We start from the raw sequence: 17,050 nt of genomic DNA, 5'->3' as shown, positions 1-17,050 counted from the left end.
TAAGAAGCAAGTACGTCAGTGAACACTAGGCCTTTCTTGCCTAGTTTATACGTACCTCCTGGACTTCGAAATCCCACCAAGAGATTCAATCCGCTACGCCTGTATAGAACACAACCAAATAGATGAGGGTTCCGGCAACTGCGACCAAGCGCCAGTATTAAATAAAGTGCAAGAAACAGAAATGCAAACCCATTCGGTGCATTGACAGTGCAATTATAGGTATGTAATAAGGCCTAATCGATACAACTTGATTGACAACCCTGGCACTCATAGCAACTAATTGCACAAAGACAAGCTCCTTCAGGCATAAATCCTACGGAATCAGGTTTATTGGTAATCCGTACCCCAACCCCGCAAAAATGTCAATGTGTCACGGATGAGCTCTTTAGCGATAGAACGATCTTCTGCAGCTGACTAGTCACCTGAAGTGGTATATACTACGTGACCCAATAAATCGCGGCCTCTAAAGGTTGCTGATAAATTCGGTAAGTCGTGCGAGTAGAATTCGACCAGAAGCCCTTGAGGGTACGGAGGCTAATGACGTTTTACAGCAATCACATATATCATTTGCGTATAAATTTGAACGACGACAAGTACAACGCCGGGTTGCTTTTCTATGAGAGCTATAGGATCTTGAAGGCTGTGCTGTAGATAATTTTCAGCTGTCTATTACTGAAATAACACTTCGATTATGGATGGCTGAATACAACTATAGAGCGATGATCCGGAGACCACGTACTGCGATAAACAGCAGCCAGGCCATTATACATGATCATTTCGGGTAGTTAATGCGAACCTCGGTCGCCCCACTTATACGACTCCCATCCAAATGGCATCTCTCCCACGCAACAACAAGCAGGTTCCAGAATTGAAGTCCGAGGCGTCAGGGCCCATTGACTAGACTCGTTAGCCAATACAATCTAAGCTGTCTGTTTCTTCTAGCCCATATCTATCTCCAGACTTAGCTATATAATCCAGTGGGGTAGCTTCTTGATTTCCTGGTTAAAACCATACCAAACTCGCACCAATCCACAGACATCTCCCAGTGACCTAAAGCGCCCTTTCCCATCATTATGGAGCAACAGAGTGTTAGGGAGAACCAACATGATCTGGCCACCTTCACGGACAGCTTGCGAGGAAGCTGTCTCTGCGGTTCTATTCACGTTATCATCAATGACCCTGAACTCTTCAGTCACAGCCATAGTTACATTTGCCACTGCGTGAATTGTCAAAAAGCATCTGGAAGCTTTGCGTCTATCAACCTCATTCTGGAGGAAGGAAAGGTACGGATAAAAGACCGGGACAGTACCCTAACCGAGTTCTTGGACAAAAACACCTCAAGTGGAACACCAATAGGACGGTGGTTCTGCTCTCGCTGTGGAAGGTCTGTCATCTCATCATCCGTGAAAGATTCTACGATTAGTTATTGAGTCTTGCTCTAGCCCAATAAGATCTATCGTTCCATCCTTTAAGGGTTTGGTTTTTATCAAAATGGGGATATTTCCACGTATCCCTGCGCCTGACCATGAGACGTTTGCCTTACATAAACACGCTTGGGAATGCAAGCAAGGCGACATACCTCAGTATAAGTACCAAGCATCTGGGGGAGAAGTCTTGTAAATGATACATCTCATAAGTAAATACCTGTCAAAATAATGTATTCCAGCGAATCATGATATCCTTGAGACCAATATTGTTGTCGTAAAAGGATTAGCCGAGATCAGGAGGCGAACATCATATCGCAAGAGGTATCGGTAGAAATACTGGCCAGACAACGTCGAGCAGAATGTTGGTATCAAGATATTATAGCATTACCTTTGCAAGTTCTTGCTGTATCTGCTCCAGGGACTTATTGACACTTAGACGATGTGAGCTATGGAAAGGTTTTTTGCCAAGATAGACTTTTCTATTATACAGTTAAGGGATCATCGTTTCCATTACATGAGCGTACGTTAGGTATGAACAAACAGAAAGTCTAGGCAGATCTAACCAATCTAAATCATAGTTGCACGGGTATCATTGTTCCTGAGAATAAGGTTTACGGCATGGTCTCTCTACGCAGACCGAGAATTGACACTGAGCTATCATTTAATTCATTCGCACTTCAACTACTTTTCTAGAACTAAGTTGGTAGGTTTAGTCTTTTTGAACAACGCGCCAATTTTGCGGAAACCCTTGGTCATCAGGCTGTATGATGTAACAAAAGGTGGTGCCACGAATGCAACCACACTTGCAAACCATGCATCAGGGAAGATGCGCACAACAATTCCCCAAGGCAGGCTCATTGCAGCGATAAGTATAGAGATGACCCATTGTGTGCCATTCAGACCATCAGGATGAATGTCGAACACTCGGTCACCAACAAATACTATACCAACCTGTAGCCCGATCATGATTGCATTGATAGCGAGGAAGAACCAATTCCGATGCACGCCGACGAAGACATTGAACTTGTTATCCAGTCGACGACAATTCAGTTCGTTGAAGATCTGCATCCAGACAAAGACATTGAAGATAATGGTGTCGAGCTGGAGCTTCTCATCAGGGATGTTAATGTCATAGCGCAATATCTGTCCGCCTGCGAAGTAAAGGACAAGAACAACGACAAGTTGGAAGATTGATTGACCGATGATCATTTTCCACATCTATAGAGGTGAGCTGATGTTACAGACTGTGCGGTGGCAAATGACAGGAAACTTACGTTTACAGTGATGAGCGGCGCCGACTTTGGTTGAGGGGGTCTGTCAAGAATGGCATCTGTCGGAGGATCGGTTGCCAATGCCAGCGCAGCCATAGTATCCATGATCAAGTTGATCTATATTAAAGTTAACAATTGATTACAGGTGTAACAAGGCGGATAGAATTACCCAGAGCAACTGTACGGCTTTCAGAATGGGTTGCATGTCATGATCGTACATAGACGTCACGAACGAGAGAATCACCGCAGTAATGTTGACAGTGATTTGAAACTATTCGAAGATCAGCCAGAATGTTTGAGCTTCGAGTCGGGAGAAACTCACTTGAAGGAACTTCTGAACAGCATCATTAACAGCTCGTCCCCACTTGAGTGCAGTGACAATCGAGGTAAAGTTATCATCCATGAGGATGATTTCAGATGCTTCCTTGGCTACCTCAGTACCTGAAATACCCATAGAGAAACCAATATCGGCAGCCTTGAGTGCTGGTGCGTCATTTGTGCCGTCGCCTGTCACAGCCACGGTTTCCCCAAGGGCTTTGAGACGGGTAACTAGAATACGTTTATCCTCAGGAGACGAACGGGCAAGAACCTGGAGCCTGGGGATGACTTCATCAAACTCTTTGTCGGACAAGCGACGAAACTGGGGTCCCTCCATGATGATACCATCCGTGAAGATACCACATTCTGTAGCAATAGCCTGAGCAGTGACTATATTGTCTCCTGTCACTACACGTGTCGTAACGCCAGCTCGTTTAGCATTTTGTACGGCTGCAGGAACACCAGGGCGAACAGGGTCTTGTATCCCAACAATACCGAGCAAGGTCAGGTTACTTAGGCTTTCAACGTCGGGGTCTTGCTCGAAGTCCTTGTACACGATTGCGATTGTGCGAAGAGACTTGCGCGCATACGCAGCGATAGCGTCCTCTGCACGCTTGCGGTCCAGGGGTTCGACGTCACCCGTTGATGCGTTTAGTTGGGTGGAGCAGAAGCCGAGAACAATTTCGGAAGCGCCCTTGACAAGAAGTCTATATCCCGATGGCGCCTTGATGACGGCGGCCATGTACTTCTTAGCGGACTGAAATGGCACCATATGGACGACTTGTTCGTTGGCCCGGGCCTCCGATAGAGATTGAAGACCACAGTGATCCTTGGCAAACTCCAGTAGAGCAGTCTCCGTTTTGGATCCGATAAATGTAGTGACTCCGTCCTGCTCACCCTGGAATGCGGTGGAGTTGATTGTAACTGATTGAACAATGAGGTTCATGACGTCCTTGGATAAGGATTTGGCCCATGAAGTGACATCGGAGAAGAATTCTGAAGCACCAAACAGGCCGGCTACGACAGTCATCCTGTTAGTAGTCTGCCAAGTAATTAGTTAAACTAGCAACATATTAATATCTTAGATGGACATACAAGAGTTCCTGTCTTATCTGAGCAGATACAAGTGGCGTTACCCATGGTCTCACATGCTCTAAGCACTCTGACAAGGTTATTTTCCTTGAGAAGCCGGGTTGTGGCAAATGCGAGAGCTAGAGTTACAGCAAGAGGGAGGCCTTCCGGGACAGCAACAGCAATGATAGCGATAGCTACCACTAAGAGATCGACAAAGGTGGACGCCTTCTCTTCCGGCGACCTATTGTCTCCTGGGAGATTGGCACAGAAGCGAAATAGGAGGATGAGAAACATCAGCAAGGAAGCACCCCCGCCAAGTTTTGCAATTGCCATGGCTAGGCCTTCTAGCTTTTTCTGTAGGGGCGTTGACTCGATATCTGTCCGAACTGACATCATGATTCTTCCGAAGCTACTGTGCACACCGACTGAGGTACAGAGAAAGGTACCCATGCCTAAGAAATTAGCAAGTTTTCAACTTATATATGAGCTCACTTACCCTCGGTGACCCTTGAGCCGGAGATGATAAAGGGGTCAATATCTGTTGTTCCTTTTTCCATGGATTCTTGCTCCATGGCCTTTGCGGCAGCAGTTTTCTTTACTGCGTCCGACTCGCCAGTCGCAGATGACTCATCGCACCTGACGCCATGTCCATCAATAAAGATACCATCGACAGGTACCACATCACCTGGCTCAAGGTGTAGAATGTCTCCGACAAGGACTTCCCCAGTGTTGACGAGCATGGACCTGCCAGATCGCAGTACCTTGACGTCCCTACTGTCTCTTTTGGTGTTGAGTTTGACAAAGGCCTTTTCCTTCTGCCAATCGTTGTGTGACGCGACTACTACAACGATGGCAACGGCTGTAAGAATAGCGACACCCTCGACCCAGTCAACTGGAGTCGGATCGCCAGGTTCTTGGGCGACACCGAAGGTCTCGTAGAGACCAAGCGCAAGAGAGATGACACCGGCCACGGTCAACAAGAGAAGGACTGGTTCCTGGAACGTGATCCAAGCCAGTTTCCAAATCGACTTCGGCTTCTTCGGAGGAAGCTGGTTGCGTCCGTACACGCGAATTCTCTCTGCCGCTGGGCCTCTGGAGTTGAGCTGGTCGCCGACCTCGTCAACACTCAGGCCTGTGCTGATGTCAGTGTGAAGTCCACGGACGAGGCCCTCGAGGCCTCCCAAAGCTCTGAGTGCATCTAGAGATTTTGGGTTGAGTAATTTGTTCAGCTGGCCAGGACTGTAATCGAAAGGATTGTTGGCAACTTCGAAATCGGCTTCGGTACCGGGATCTGGTGCAAGGGCTTGCTTTGGGTCGGCGTCGACGAAACTCGGCGCAGCCGTAGTTCCATTGACAGTCGTGATCGAGGGTCCGGTAGATACTATGGTGTTCGCGTCACTCAGCGATCGCTGGCGTGGATCCAGCAACGCCTTTGGATCAAGTAAGTCGCCTGCCATGTTGTAGTAGAAAAAGTAGTGGGCATAAAATCATGTGTGAAGAGCCTGGAGTAGAGGTCCACGAGATTCTTGCCAGACTATTATATTGTTCAGATCAACCTGTGAGGGTTGAGACAAGCCGTCGGTGAAACTCAACTACTTTGCCCCATTGATAGATTTCACGACCCATATCTGGGCAGCAAGGGCACGGGCACGGCAGATTGTAACCATTACGAGATACTGAGGGGTCGCGACTAAGTTACCGCCAGTATGTCATACATTGCCATGAGGCTTCTTGCGCAGATTTTTGGATGAATTGACGGTAAGTATGCACTGGAAATCGCGCAAAAGAAAAATACCGATGCCTTGGCCGTTTGGTGTCCTCAAAAAGCCAGCTTTACAGGAGGCTGTGCAAGACCAAAAAGGCAAGACAAATATGGATGGACGCTGGAAGTGGATGATGATATTTGCATCAGCTCGATGCCAACGGAATCCCTCACTTCCGCCTCCGCTTATGTAACTCGCTTCGGTTGAGTTACCGACAAATCATTCACTTTTGCCAAGACTTTCAGCTTCAAGGTACACCGAAAAGAACACCCCGAATCTTGGAAATTTCCATTTGTCTCATCTAATCTAATCTGATTCCCCCAAGAATTTGGCTAAGGCATCCCGTGCCGGGGTTGTTGGTGGGGGTCTCGCTTTCCATCTCCGCTGATGTAAGCGGAGATATTGATTTCCGTCCCACTTTTAGAGCCTCCTCCTTGTTTAGCGAGATGGGGTTGGGAACGCCCCCACAGAGTTCAGCAAAGGGTGTGATCTTCTACATTTTTGCACACCGTCTTGTTCTTTACGTATAAGCATTCCTAAACGCTAGCACCACTTCTGCTAGACATAATCAAGCACAGGCGAGGGGTATCCTACGTCGTGGAGCCTTTCCATTTGCTGTAGCTATTGTGACTAACAACGAAGCGCTGTGTTGAGTATCCCGGCCCTTCCGGGATTCTAGTTTGATAATGTTGCAGTAAAACCTCGAGAGAGGTACTGTCTACCTGTGTATCATCAGATGAGTAAACTCCTCGTCTATGGTATTGTCAGCCACGTTTTCTTATCCCGCCGGTCTTCTAATTATCTTACAATCAATACGACCATCGCCGTTCATGTCCACCTCCCGAATAACCTCATCGATCTCGGCATCCGTAAGATTCTCATCAAGGGAGGCCATAACATGGCGTAGCTCTGCAGCGGAGATGAAGCCGTCGTTGTCACGGTCGAAAACCTTGAATGCCTCGTGAAGTTCTTTCTCCATATCCGTATCTTCCGTTTTCTTGGCCATCATAACTAGGAATTCTGCAAATAGCATATTAGTCAAATTCTGTGCTTTTATAAACTAAATTCCTGCTAGGTGTCATACCAGCAAAGTCAATCGTGCCATTGTTGTCCGCGTCGACTTCATTGATCATGTCTTGAAGCTCGCTTTCTGATGGATTGTGCCCAAGTGACCGCATTACCGTGCCCAGTTCCTCAACAGTGATTAGCCCTAATATTGAGAGTTAGCATGTGTGAAGACAGCTGTTCCTTCATTCATATCTTTATGTATGAATGCTCTGTTCGTCAAACTCGTGCGAATCGCTATGCTGAATTGTTGAAAAGGGTAGTGTCTGGAGGAACATTTCACTGTCAAGGGGATTTACCATCGCCATCTTTGTCCTACAGCAGCCTCCGTTAGCACAGCTTGAGGTACCTAAGCCGGGAGATGAGAAATGACGAACAAAGAATGAGAATGCGTTCCTGATTTCGGAGCTTGCCTCTCCTTTAGACGAGTCGACCTGCTATATCGAGTGTTAATCAACAGCCATTCACGATCATGCATTATGTGTTTGTTGAGGAGGATGAAAGAAACATACCATTCTGATTTTTGCTATCACATAGACTCGGGGTTGTTTGTTCAAAATTATATCGCAGAACAATAATAATCATGCATGAGTATTCTCTTGGGGGTAGGCAAGGGAAATGGGATGGAACGAGGATATTTAGACATGTTGCGTTTCGGTGATTTTTTGTGGGTCGGGGTAGAAGCTTACGCCATAGATTCAGTCCAGTCCAGAGGCTACGACGCCAAATGCTGCGCGAGAACCTTGCTCAGGCATTTTTCTAAAATAATCCAGCCCTACCAGGTGCCGTGATATCCATGTACTCGCGGTTAAGTATAAGTTCAGTGCTGATAAGGTCAAAAAGCTGCCCGCCACACACTCCTTCCTCTCCTACGGGTGAATTATATCAAGATCATGCTCCCTTTCTCCTTTTTTAACCTTCCAAGCCGCACTGTGACAAAGCTGAATGAGCTCAATTACGAATTCGCCAATTGCTTGCACTTGCTCTATATCCTCCTTAGAGAGACTTTCTGTTGGAATATTGCGCGTGATTTTGCTAATTGATGCCAATATTTGCAGGTCATCATCTGCTGGGTTTCCCACAGGGTGTATTAAAATATTAACAAAGAGAGGCATGGCAGCTATTGGTGTATAATGTGACAGAATCCATACGGATTCCTCCTTCCAGAAGTCCACCACGACTTCTAGGAAGCGGAAGATTGAACGGCTGGCTTCTAGCGACAGGTCAGCGCTCGAGTGCACTACGCTGTGCAGGTCATCGGGCAAATTTCTCTCGAAATCACCACATTTCCTGACGGTCGTATGAATGTATATCATGGTGAAAAGGTAATCGAGCTGCAAATTGATGAAGCGCGTGCAATTTTTGGGAGTCAAATTTGATGGAGCAGATAATGGCATGTCTGCTGGAATGGTAAGCCTGGGACGATATGGTGGCTCAATCGATAATCGCCATTCCTCAAGCTCGTCGTCAAGTTGTCGGACCTCAGACAAGAGTTCACCCTCAGTGTATTTGAAAGCCCGGGCCGAGCACAGCTGGCGGCTCGCATTTTCTTTGATCTTTGCCAGGTAAACATCTTGCGACTGATTGGACCAATACGTCTGGTTTATCCATTCCCCGGGGTCATCTACCTCGCAGTAATCGCGGGTGAGTAGTGGCGGACTGCCAGTGCGAAGGGAGGCATCCTTGTCGAAGCAGTAGCATAGCCAGAACAGTCTCCGAATGTGTTGACTTGGGATTTCGTCGAAGATTGGGACATGTTGGGGCGGAAAAGGCAGCCTTGTCAGGAGCAGATGTCCACCAAGGTCACAAACGATACGGCAAGCGCTTCTCAAGGCTATCGAAGCCTCACGACACCGGCCCTTGAGCTTATGATATGCCCACTGTTCAATGTAAGCCACGAGTATGGAAAGCACTTTCTGTTAGTGATCGGCTCAACTCACCACTAATATGTTGGCTTGTAGGCTGTCCAAATTCACAGAACCATTAATAACAAACAACAAGCGTTTGGCCTCCTCTGCGCATTCATACGATCCTGGTATGAGATTACTTTGTTGACTTTTGTCTGTTCGATTAATCAGGGCAAACGTTGCCCAGAGACAAGCTTGCGCTGATGCCTGCCCCCCTGGATCAGACTGTTCGTGGCCGTACGCCTTGGCAATCGTCCCGTTGATGAGGTCTTTGTCGAGTACCGGAAAAACTAAATGAGTCTTCGAACTCAGGAAATCACGAATAATGTGTCTGCACGTAGACTCGGGAGGGAGCACTCTAGGTTCTGTCGGTGATATGTAGATGAGACGTGGCCGGGTGCTGATAGGGTTATCAAAGATCTCAAACTTCTCCAGTATTGCGCTCTGACCAGAACCGTACGATATCCATTTCTGTCCACGGGATGAAAGGATTCCTATGCCTTTGAAATACCAATTGTTGCCGAGCTGACATCTTGACAATTTGCAGGAGGGTTCGTTCTGCCTGGATGGAAGCTGCACTTTATGCGCAGGAAAGGTCGAAGGGAATCTGGTCGGTTGGGGACTTGTGATTGCGGCTATAGATATGACGCCGCCGGAGATATTACTTGACACTTGAGGCGATGCTCCTGTTTCAGATTGGGGCGACGATGTGCTCCCGGGAGTGCGGCGAGTAGATTCAAGAGCATATTCGAGCTCTTCTACACGATGGGAGAGCGCCTGCACGATATCGGATGTGCTCCTGCAAGTTTTCCGGTCAGTCAGGTATCTCTGGTGTCGGCCGGGGTTGACCGGAGGAATTCCTTGATCCATTATACCTCTTGTTTGGGTCTTTTGGGATGACCCTGTCGAAGGTGCAAGCTACCCCTTGATTCCTGCACCAATCGCAAGGGCCACCAGGTGTTACGATTAAGCATTGGATCTGGGTAATTCAATCCGAATGTGAGTTGATCCATGGACCTTGACTGGGTTGTTTGTTTCGCATCCAGAGGTATAACGCACATACCTTGCGCTTGTAGCACACATCACATGCACGTCTTGGAGGCATCGTTCTCAACGATGTTGACGTAATCGGAGTGACGGAAATGAGAAATTTGGAAAAAGAGGAGACAAGCTCAGATAAAGTAATTTAGTTTGGCTCAATACGTGTGAGAATTACTTGATGGGGACGGGCCATGTGGGCGTTACTTTAGCGCCTTGGCTGATTTACTCCTCTACCTAGGTATGTAGTACCCGTTGCATTGCATCGGGTTGATGCTGGTAATTCTCAGCCACCTAAGTACACCATCCTTTGGTAATTATAATCGATGATGAACCCACAGTCATAAAAATGCATCTTGATATTTCTGAGTCTTAAGGGCTAAAGATCTAGAAGCTTTGCGCTTCTTGAATTAATGACGCGGCCTCTTAACATCCCATAACTCCTCAACAAACTTTGTTATTCTTATTAGAACTTACCTTTGAGATGTTGAGCCGCACATCCATGATCCTTTTGCCTCGAATATACACACTTTTCGAGATTCGAATAGCAAACCGCTTATCCAATATATTTCAGGTTTTGCGAGGGATTGACAAAGGTGGCTTTCTGCTGGATCTTACAACACACTTACATTATTTACCTAGTATTTACCTCGTTACTACTATTCTAGAGGTAGTGAAGTACGCAGATTTGTCCCCGAGTTTCTTAGATATCAACTACATAAGCCGCCGCTACATAAAGACTAGTGACTCTTGTAACTATTCCTTCAAATACAAGCCCTCCTCGGGAGGGGGCACACCATACCAGTCTAAACCTAGTTTATCTTCTGGGTCAGGATCCGGCATCTGATAATACCCATCGTATCTCCACCATGTCCTATCCTCCCAAACGTCTTCCACTGGCAATACACCTTCTGCTTTCATCTCATCTCTTGTCTTGACAACCCCTCTCCACACTCGGAGGATGTTCTCTCCAGCAACCTTCGCCAACTGCTCTTCTGTCGCCCCGCGATCTAAAATCGCTTTTAGCAAAGCAGGATAGCACTTCACATCCTCAAGGCCAGGGATGACGCTTGCTATACCATCGAAGTCGGAGCCCAAACCAACATGGTCCCATCCTATACGGGTAGCAATATAGAATAAGTGATCAACAACCATCTCCATCTTAGCATCACGTCGCCGAGTCGTTACGTGTTCAGGTACAAATGTCACCATCACAATACCACCATTGGCAGGTACCTTGTCCAGCACATCATCTGGAACATTGCGTGGGCAATCGAATACCCCCTTTACGTTGGAATGTGAGAACATTATGGGTGCTCGAGAGAGGTCTAGGACTTGTCTAGCACAATCCTCGGACACATGTGAGATGTCCACGATCATGCCTATTATCATCATCAGACCCTAGACCTTGGACATTTGAGCCATATTACATAGCCTTACCTATTCTGTTCATCTCTTTGATAGCGGCTCTCCCAAGCTTTGATAGTCCGCCATGTACTGGCCCAACTTTAGATGTCGAGCTGTCTGCAAAGGCGTTGTTGCAAACATGCGTGAGCGTGCACTACGAATCAACATTAGTGTCAAAAGTAAGATAAGCGAGACTTCTGAACTCTAAACACGCATTTTCGGCGGCGCACTCACATATCTAACTCCCAGCCGATAAAACGCCCGGATAATTCCAATGCTGTTTCCAGCCATATGCAGACCCTCTATACCTATTGAGCAAGCAATCTTGCCCTCTGAATAGATCCGCTTCACGTCATCAGGCTCATTCACAAGCTGGAATGTCTCTGGATATGATTCCACAAGTCTGAGCGTGAGATCAATTTGTTCAATCGCATCTCGTGCCATATCTGAGTACTCCGCAGTCGAAAAGTTCTCGGCAGACCGCAGGCATGGAACACAGACAGACCAGAACTGTCCACCCACAGCCCCTGTTGATGTATGTTAGTCCCAAAAGTCACTTGCAGAAACGTACGACTGCAAACCTTCTCTTAGCCGGGGAATGTCCGTCATTCCACGCTGAAAGCCTTTCTGCAGGTCAAACTTCTCATTGTTGTGAATTTTGCCATGGAAACAAGCGCGAGGCTGTTGCGGAAGATCGTTATGCCCGTCGATGAGAGGCGTTCTCAATAATACTCTCTTCACCCTCTCATCAATGTCGAGAGCCTGATAGGGGTGTGAAGTCGTCATATCTGCAGCTACGGTACGGTATGAATGGTAGGATAGCTCTAGAGTTCCTTTCTCAGGGGATGATTCATCAATAGTGCCGATTAAATGAGGCCCTTGCCACGATATAGCATGTAATATGACCTGAGCCTTGACACATTTGTTGTACGAAAGTTGCACCACTTCCAATGCCTGCCGCGAGTAATGATTGGCTCAAAGTTTATGGCTTCAAGAACCCACAATTTTCCGCGGGAAAGGTGTCATCCTCGGGCATGAGCAAATTCTCACGTGTAATTGAAGAGTACGAGTCAGTACACCATAGTGTTTATCATGATCGGGTCCTTGCGACCGAAAAGATAAGACGAATCGGCCGCGGGAAAGAATCCTGGCCGGTCAATCCTTCGAATGAAGTGCCAAGAGATATCACCGAACAGTGGGGATACTACTGCGCTTTGACTGAGGATATGCACAAATTAATCGTTCGTTGTCTGGGTTCTTATCTATCCTTCAGCAATGGAGTGATCTAATACGGCGTTATATAACTCTGGCAGGGCTTGGTGATGCACGTCTTTCCCTCTATCGATCTGAGGGCGCAATTCACTAGTTGCTAGTCAACACGACTCTTCGCATCAAAATGGCGGAAAAGCACAACAATGAAGCACCTCTCAAGGCACTGTCCTTCAATGAGGGGACAATCAATGATTCTGCAACTGTAGAGGCACTGCACCTCTACCACGAGGTGGAAGGGACGGATCTAGAGCCAGAGGCGGCGTGTGCTCTACGTTGGAAAATCGATCTCCGCCTCCTGCCTCTACTTTGCATCACCTATGCTCTCCAGTCTATTGACAAGAACACACTCAGTTATGCTGCCGTATTTGGTCTGCAGACCGATGTTCACCTCAAGGGTACGGAGTACTCCTGGACTGGTGCAATCTTCTACCTTGGATATCTTGTCTGGGAGTTCCCTACCAACGTCCTGCTCCAAAGACTTCCCATTAACTACTTCATGTCCGGAACCGTAAGTCGTCCCTTTTACCGGCATTTATTTGTTTCGCGTTGCTAAGTTTGGCAGGTTGTCATCTGGGGCATTTGTCTCATGTGCCATGGTGCAGTATCGAACTTTGCTGGGCTAGCTGCGGCTCGTACCTTCCTTGGTGTCTTCGAGGCGTCCATCAACCCAGGAACCATGCTTCTCTTTGCCATGTACTATAAGCGTGAGGAGCAACCTCTCCGTATGGGCATCTGGATCGGTGAGTTACACTGCTCAGCAACAGTAGTTTCTATGGAGGACATGTGGCTGACCTCAATAGGCTCCGCCGGTCTCGGTTATGTTATTGCCGGCATTGCATCTTTCGGTATCGGCCATATCGATGGGTCCCTGGCTAGTTGGCGGCTGCTCTTCCTAATCTGGGGCGCCATCACTACTGCGTGGGGTGTGCTTCTGTGCTTCGCGCTTCCCGGCTCTCCTCTGCGCGCCAAATTCCTCAGTGAGACGGAGAAGGCGGCTGTGGTCGGACGAGTAAAGGGCAATGGTACCGGAATTGAGAACAAGCACTTTAAATGGAGCCAATTTATCGAGGCTATGCTGGACTTGAAGACTTGGCTATTGTTCCTGTTCGCAGTGACGAGCAACTCGCCGAATGGTGGACTTTCAGCCGTAAGTCTTGTCCTTGAATTGTCGAAGATGCGTATGAATGCTAACGAAGCGGAACAGTTCCAAGGGCTTATTATCAAGGGAATGGGCTTCACAACCCTAGAAACGACACTCCACCAGATGCCATCAGGAGCCGTTCAGCTGATTGTCTGCCCTCTTGCATGGTGCGTAGATTCCAATCATAACTTACGTAATTTGCTTACCTTCTTATAGCTACTTCGCCTCTCGATTTCCCAATGCGCGATTACTGATCATGCTTGTCTGCCTCATTCCATTCCTGGCTGGGATCCTCGGTCTATGGCTCATCGACGAGTCTATCCCATACGGTCGGCTTGCTTGCCTTTGGATCTCTTTTACCTACACGGCCACGTGGACACTGAGCATGTCAGTTGCTACGGCCAACACGGCTGGGCACACAAAGAAGATCACCACCAATGCCATGTTGCTGATCGGTTATTGTCTCGGCAACTTCATTGGCCCGTTCTTCTTCAAGACGGAGCAAGCCCCCGTCTATCCCCTGGGAGTGGCCATGATGTTCTTCTGCATCGCGGTTCAAGTCTTGTGTCTAGTTGGCATCTGGGTTCTCTTGTGGATGAGAAACAAGTCCCGACGAACCGTAAGGGAGGCGGCCAGTGTCGAGCAGATGTACGAGCGGGGCTTTTTGGATGAGACAGACAAGGAGAACTTGTTCTTCCAGTACGTGTACTAGATAGAGGAAGGATTGATGCTGCGGCCCTGTTGGGATGAATTGTCCATAGTCGTCACCAACCATTGGCGGGGTCGAACAGTTCTACTTGCCTGAAGGATTTCAATGTGGCAATTCAAGTGGAATCTTGGACGAGACTTGAAGCGATAACTGAACACATTAAAGACTCGCCAGCGTGATGCTTGCACCAATTCATCTGCAAATATTGAACTACGTAGTGATAATGCAGTCGCTTGGGATGCTGAACAAGATCTACTTCATCGATCATCTTTGACAAAGCGCCGCACCAAAGCTCTTGCATCCTGGGATTTCAGCAGTATTAGAGGTTTGGTAGGGCTGATACAGAAATGATGACCGAGCTGAGACGCGGCCGCCTTGGTTACTTAGTGCTGATCAGGTCGTCTTCGCAGCCAGTAAGAATATCACCATCGAAGTAGCGAGATTGAGGGGCTCTTACTAGTCCGAGCCAAGCCAGCCATTCCGACCCAGGGTTTGCGGCGTAAGCAAGCCTCTAGGCCAGTGAAGGCAAGCTTGAATGTCAGCTTCGACGAGAAGACCACCATAAGACTGAAGTACCATTCCGCCACGCGCTTGCTGCCTTTTTCTGAAGAGATCTTTCGAAGAGGATGCGAGTGAGAGGCAAGAAAGCGAGCCTCGAATCAAGATGTTCCTTCTCGAGCCACGAGTTCTGGCGTACGCCGCGGCGGCGTACGTCGCATTTGCGATTGTCAAGGTGAGCGAGCGTAGCATTGCCCGCATGCTGCTCCTCAGTGGTACTCACAACTCCAGACTATCTATCTCGGGTTCACCAACCCTCGTTCGCATATCCCAGGTCCATGGTATGCACGCTTTACAGGCCTCGTGCACAACATCACTCGTGTCGCGGCATCCAAGCACCGATGGACACAGCGGTTGCACGAGAAGTACGGGCCTATCGTCCTGATTGCGCCGAACGAGGTCACCATCTCGCACCCCGAAGTCCATCACAAGATCCACGCTATGGGCAGTGGCTTTTACAAGGGACCGCTGTACGATTCTGTCGATGGCGGCCGTGCGCGCTCGCTCTTCAGCATGAGAGACCCCAAGGAGCATGCTCAGCGACGCAAGCTCTTCTCCCGCGCCTTCACTCAGGTCTCCCTGCGCGAGAACTGGGAGCCGACGGTCCGTCAGATGGTTAACCTTGCAATTGATCAAATCAAGCACGATGCCGAGCTCGGCACGGCGGACGTGTACAAGTGGTGGCACCTGCTGACCAGCGACGTGATCTCGACGCTGTCTTTTGGGGAGTCGTTCCATATGCTCGAGGCTGGTGAGAAGACCGAGTACTTTTCAGCATTGAAATATGCTGGGATGCAGATAATCCTGAAGCTCGTTTTCGGTCGGGCCTTGCCTCTGTTCGGGTATCTTCCTTTTGAGACGTTCCGCAAGATGACAAGCGCCAACAAGATCATCTACAACCAGGGCACCCGCGCCGTCGAAAATCTCCGCCAGGAACGCCCCGAGTGTCGAAATCTGTTCAGTGACATGCTCAGTATGGCGGAAAGCGGCACCAAGGCGGAGCTCACAGACGATGCAATCCGTTCCGAGGTGGCGAACATGATCATCGCCGGTACTGATACGACAGCCGTGGCCCTGACGTATATCATTTGGGCGGTAGTCAAACGTCCCGAGCTTCGAAAGAGACTGGAAGAGGAGGTCGCCAAGCTGCCACCAAATTTCAAAGATGAGGATGTAGAGCGGCTTCCGCTGCTCACTCAGGTGATCGAAGAGACCTTGAGGCTGTACAACCCGGGAGCAGCTCCGCTGCAACGGGCCGTGCCACGCGGCGGAACAACTCTGCTTGGGCTGTACTTGCCAGAGGGCAGCCTGGTCACCACTTTGAACTGGAACTTGCATCGTGAGAAGAATGCCTTCCCCAATCCCGAAGAGTGAGTAGAGTGTCTGTAGTCAAGCCACCCTGAGACAACAAGAATTTGCTGACCAGCCTCCAGGTTCGACGAGACACGCTTTGAAAACCCCACGCCGGAGATCAAGGCAGCTTACAATCCGTTCATGATTGGGTCCAGGAGCTGCATCGGCATGCACCTGGCTAAGATGGAGCTGCGTCTGGCGACGGCCCAGTTCTTCCGGGAGTGCAGAGGTGCGAAGCCGAGCAAAAATATGACGGACGAGATGATGGTGCAAAAGATGCAGTTCTTTATGTTTCCGGTGGGCGGGAAATGCGAGATCACACTTCGCAGCGATTGATCATGCGGTTGTGGTATGGCGGGCCTGCGTGCCGTAGGCAGTTTGAGGTTAGCTTCATGACTTTCAATGCATCGACATCGGCATCGCAGTCATGACAGATCTGATTGCGTAGTATGCTTCCGTGAATGGATCAAAGTGCCGCTGAGGGCTGTTTTTTTAGTTGATTGCTGATATGGAATCTTGAAAGACTTGAAGTAGTAAGATGATTCCCGAATCTGAGGTCATCTTGCAGAGCCGCGACATACCCGGACCGGGTATTGCTCCTCCAGGCACACCAATCATTCTTGACCTCAGAACAACCACCAATCTTACATTGCCGAATACAGCATCGCAACGCGAATCCAGCAACAAGTCTGATTGGTCCGTGGAATATCTACGGGGGAGAATGGGGGAAGCCAGGCTGGGGATGCT

At 48.6% G+C, this 17,050-nt stretch overlaps 4 protein-coding genes across 4 annotated transcripts; 2 read left to right on the top strand and 2 right to left on the bottom strand.

The window, feature by feature from the left end:
• Positions 1 to 2,108: 2,108 nt before the first annotated feature.
• UCRPA7_2194 (putative calcium-translocating p-type atpase protein) lies at positions 2,109 to 5,547 on the bottom strand (the record flags this gene model as incomplete). The annotated part of the gene is made up of 5 exons (XM_007914767.1): positions 2,109 to 2,645; positions 2,702 to 2,815; positions 2,868 to 2,969; positions 3,021 to 4,033; positions 4,587 to 5,547. The coding sequence occupies 5 exons, from the start codon at positions 5,545 to 5,547 to the stop codon at positions 2,109 to 2,111; spliced, it is 2,727 nt and encodes a 908-aa protein (XP_007912958.1).
• A 1,024-nt stretch (positions 5,548 to 6,571) lies between these two features.
• Positions 6,572 to 6,986, bottom strand: UCRPA7_2193 (putative calmodulin protein; the record flags this gene model as incomplete). Its single annotated transcript, XM_007914766.1, has 3 exons — positions 6,572 to 6,606; positions 6,661 to 6,873; positions 6,938 to 6,986. 3 exons carry the CDS (start codon positions 6,984 to 6,986, stop codon positions 6,572 to 6,574), a joined length of 297 nt encoding a protein of 98 aa, XP_007912957.1.
• A 5,680-nt stretch (positions 6,987 to 12,666) lies between these two features.
• Positions 12,667 to 14,395, top strand: UCRPA7_2192 (putative mfs allantoate transporter protein; the record flags this gene model as incomplete). Its single annotated transcript, XM_007914765.1, has 4 exons — positions 12,667 to 13,050; positions 13,105 to 13,689; positions 13,747 to 13,850; positions 13,900 to 14,395. The coding sequence occupies 4 exons, from the start codon at positions 12,667 to 12,669 to the stop codon at positions 14,393 to 14,395; spliced, it is 1,569 nt and encodes a 522-aa protein (XP_007912956.1).
• A 661-nt stretch (positions 14,396 to 15,056) lies between these two features.
• On the top strand, positions 15,057 to 16,639 carry UCRPA7_2191 (putative cytochrome p450 protein; the record flags this gene model as incomplete). The annotated part of the gene is made up of 3 exons (XM_007914764.1): positions 15,057 to 15,125; positions 15,182 to 16,320; positions 16,384 to 16,639. The coding sequence occupies 3 exons, from the start codon at positions 15,057 to 15,059 to the stop codon at positions 16,637 to 16,639; spliced, it is 1,464 nt and encodes a 487-aa protein (XP_007912955.1).
• Between the last annotated feature and the right edge of the window lie 411 nt (positions 16,640 to 17,050).

Source organism: Phaeoacremonium minimum (assembly GCF_000392275.1).
Source record: "Phaeoacremonium minimum UCRPA7 unplaced genomic scaffold PA7_03_scaffold_154, whole genome shotgun sequence".
NCBI classification, from domain to species: domain Eukaryota; kingdom Fungi; phylum Ascomycota; class Sordariomycetes; order Togniniales; family Togniniaceae; genus Phaeoacremonium; species Phaeoacremonium minimum.
Note: the sequence above shows the minus strand (reverse complement) of the source record. Positions and strands in the feature narration are given on the sequence as shown.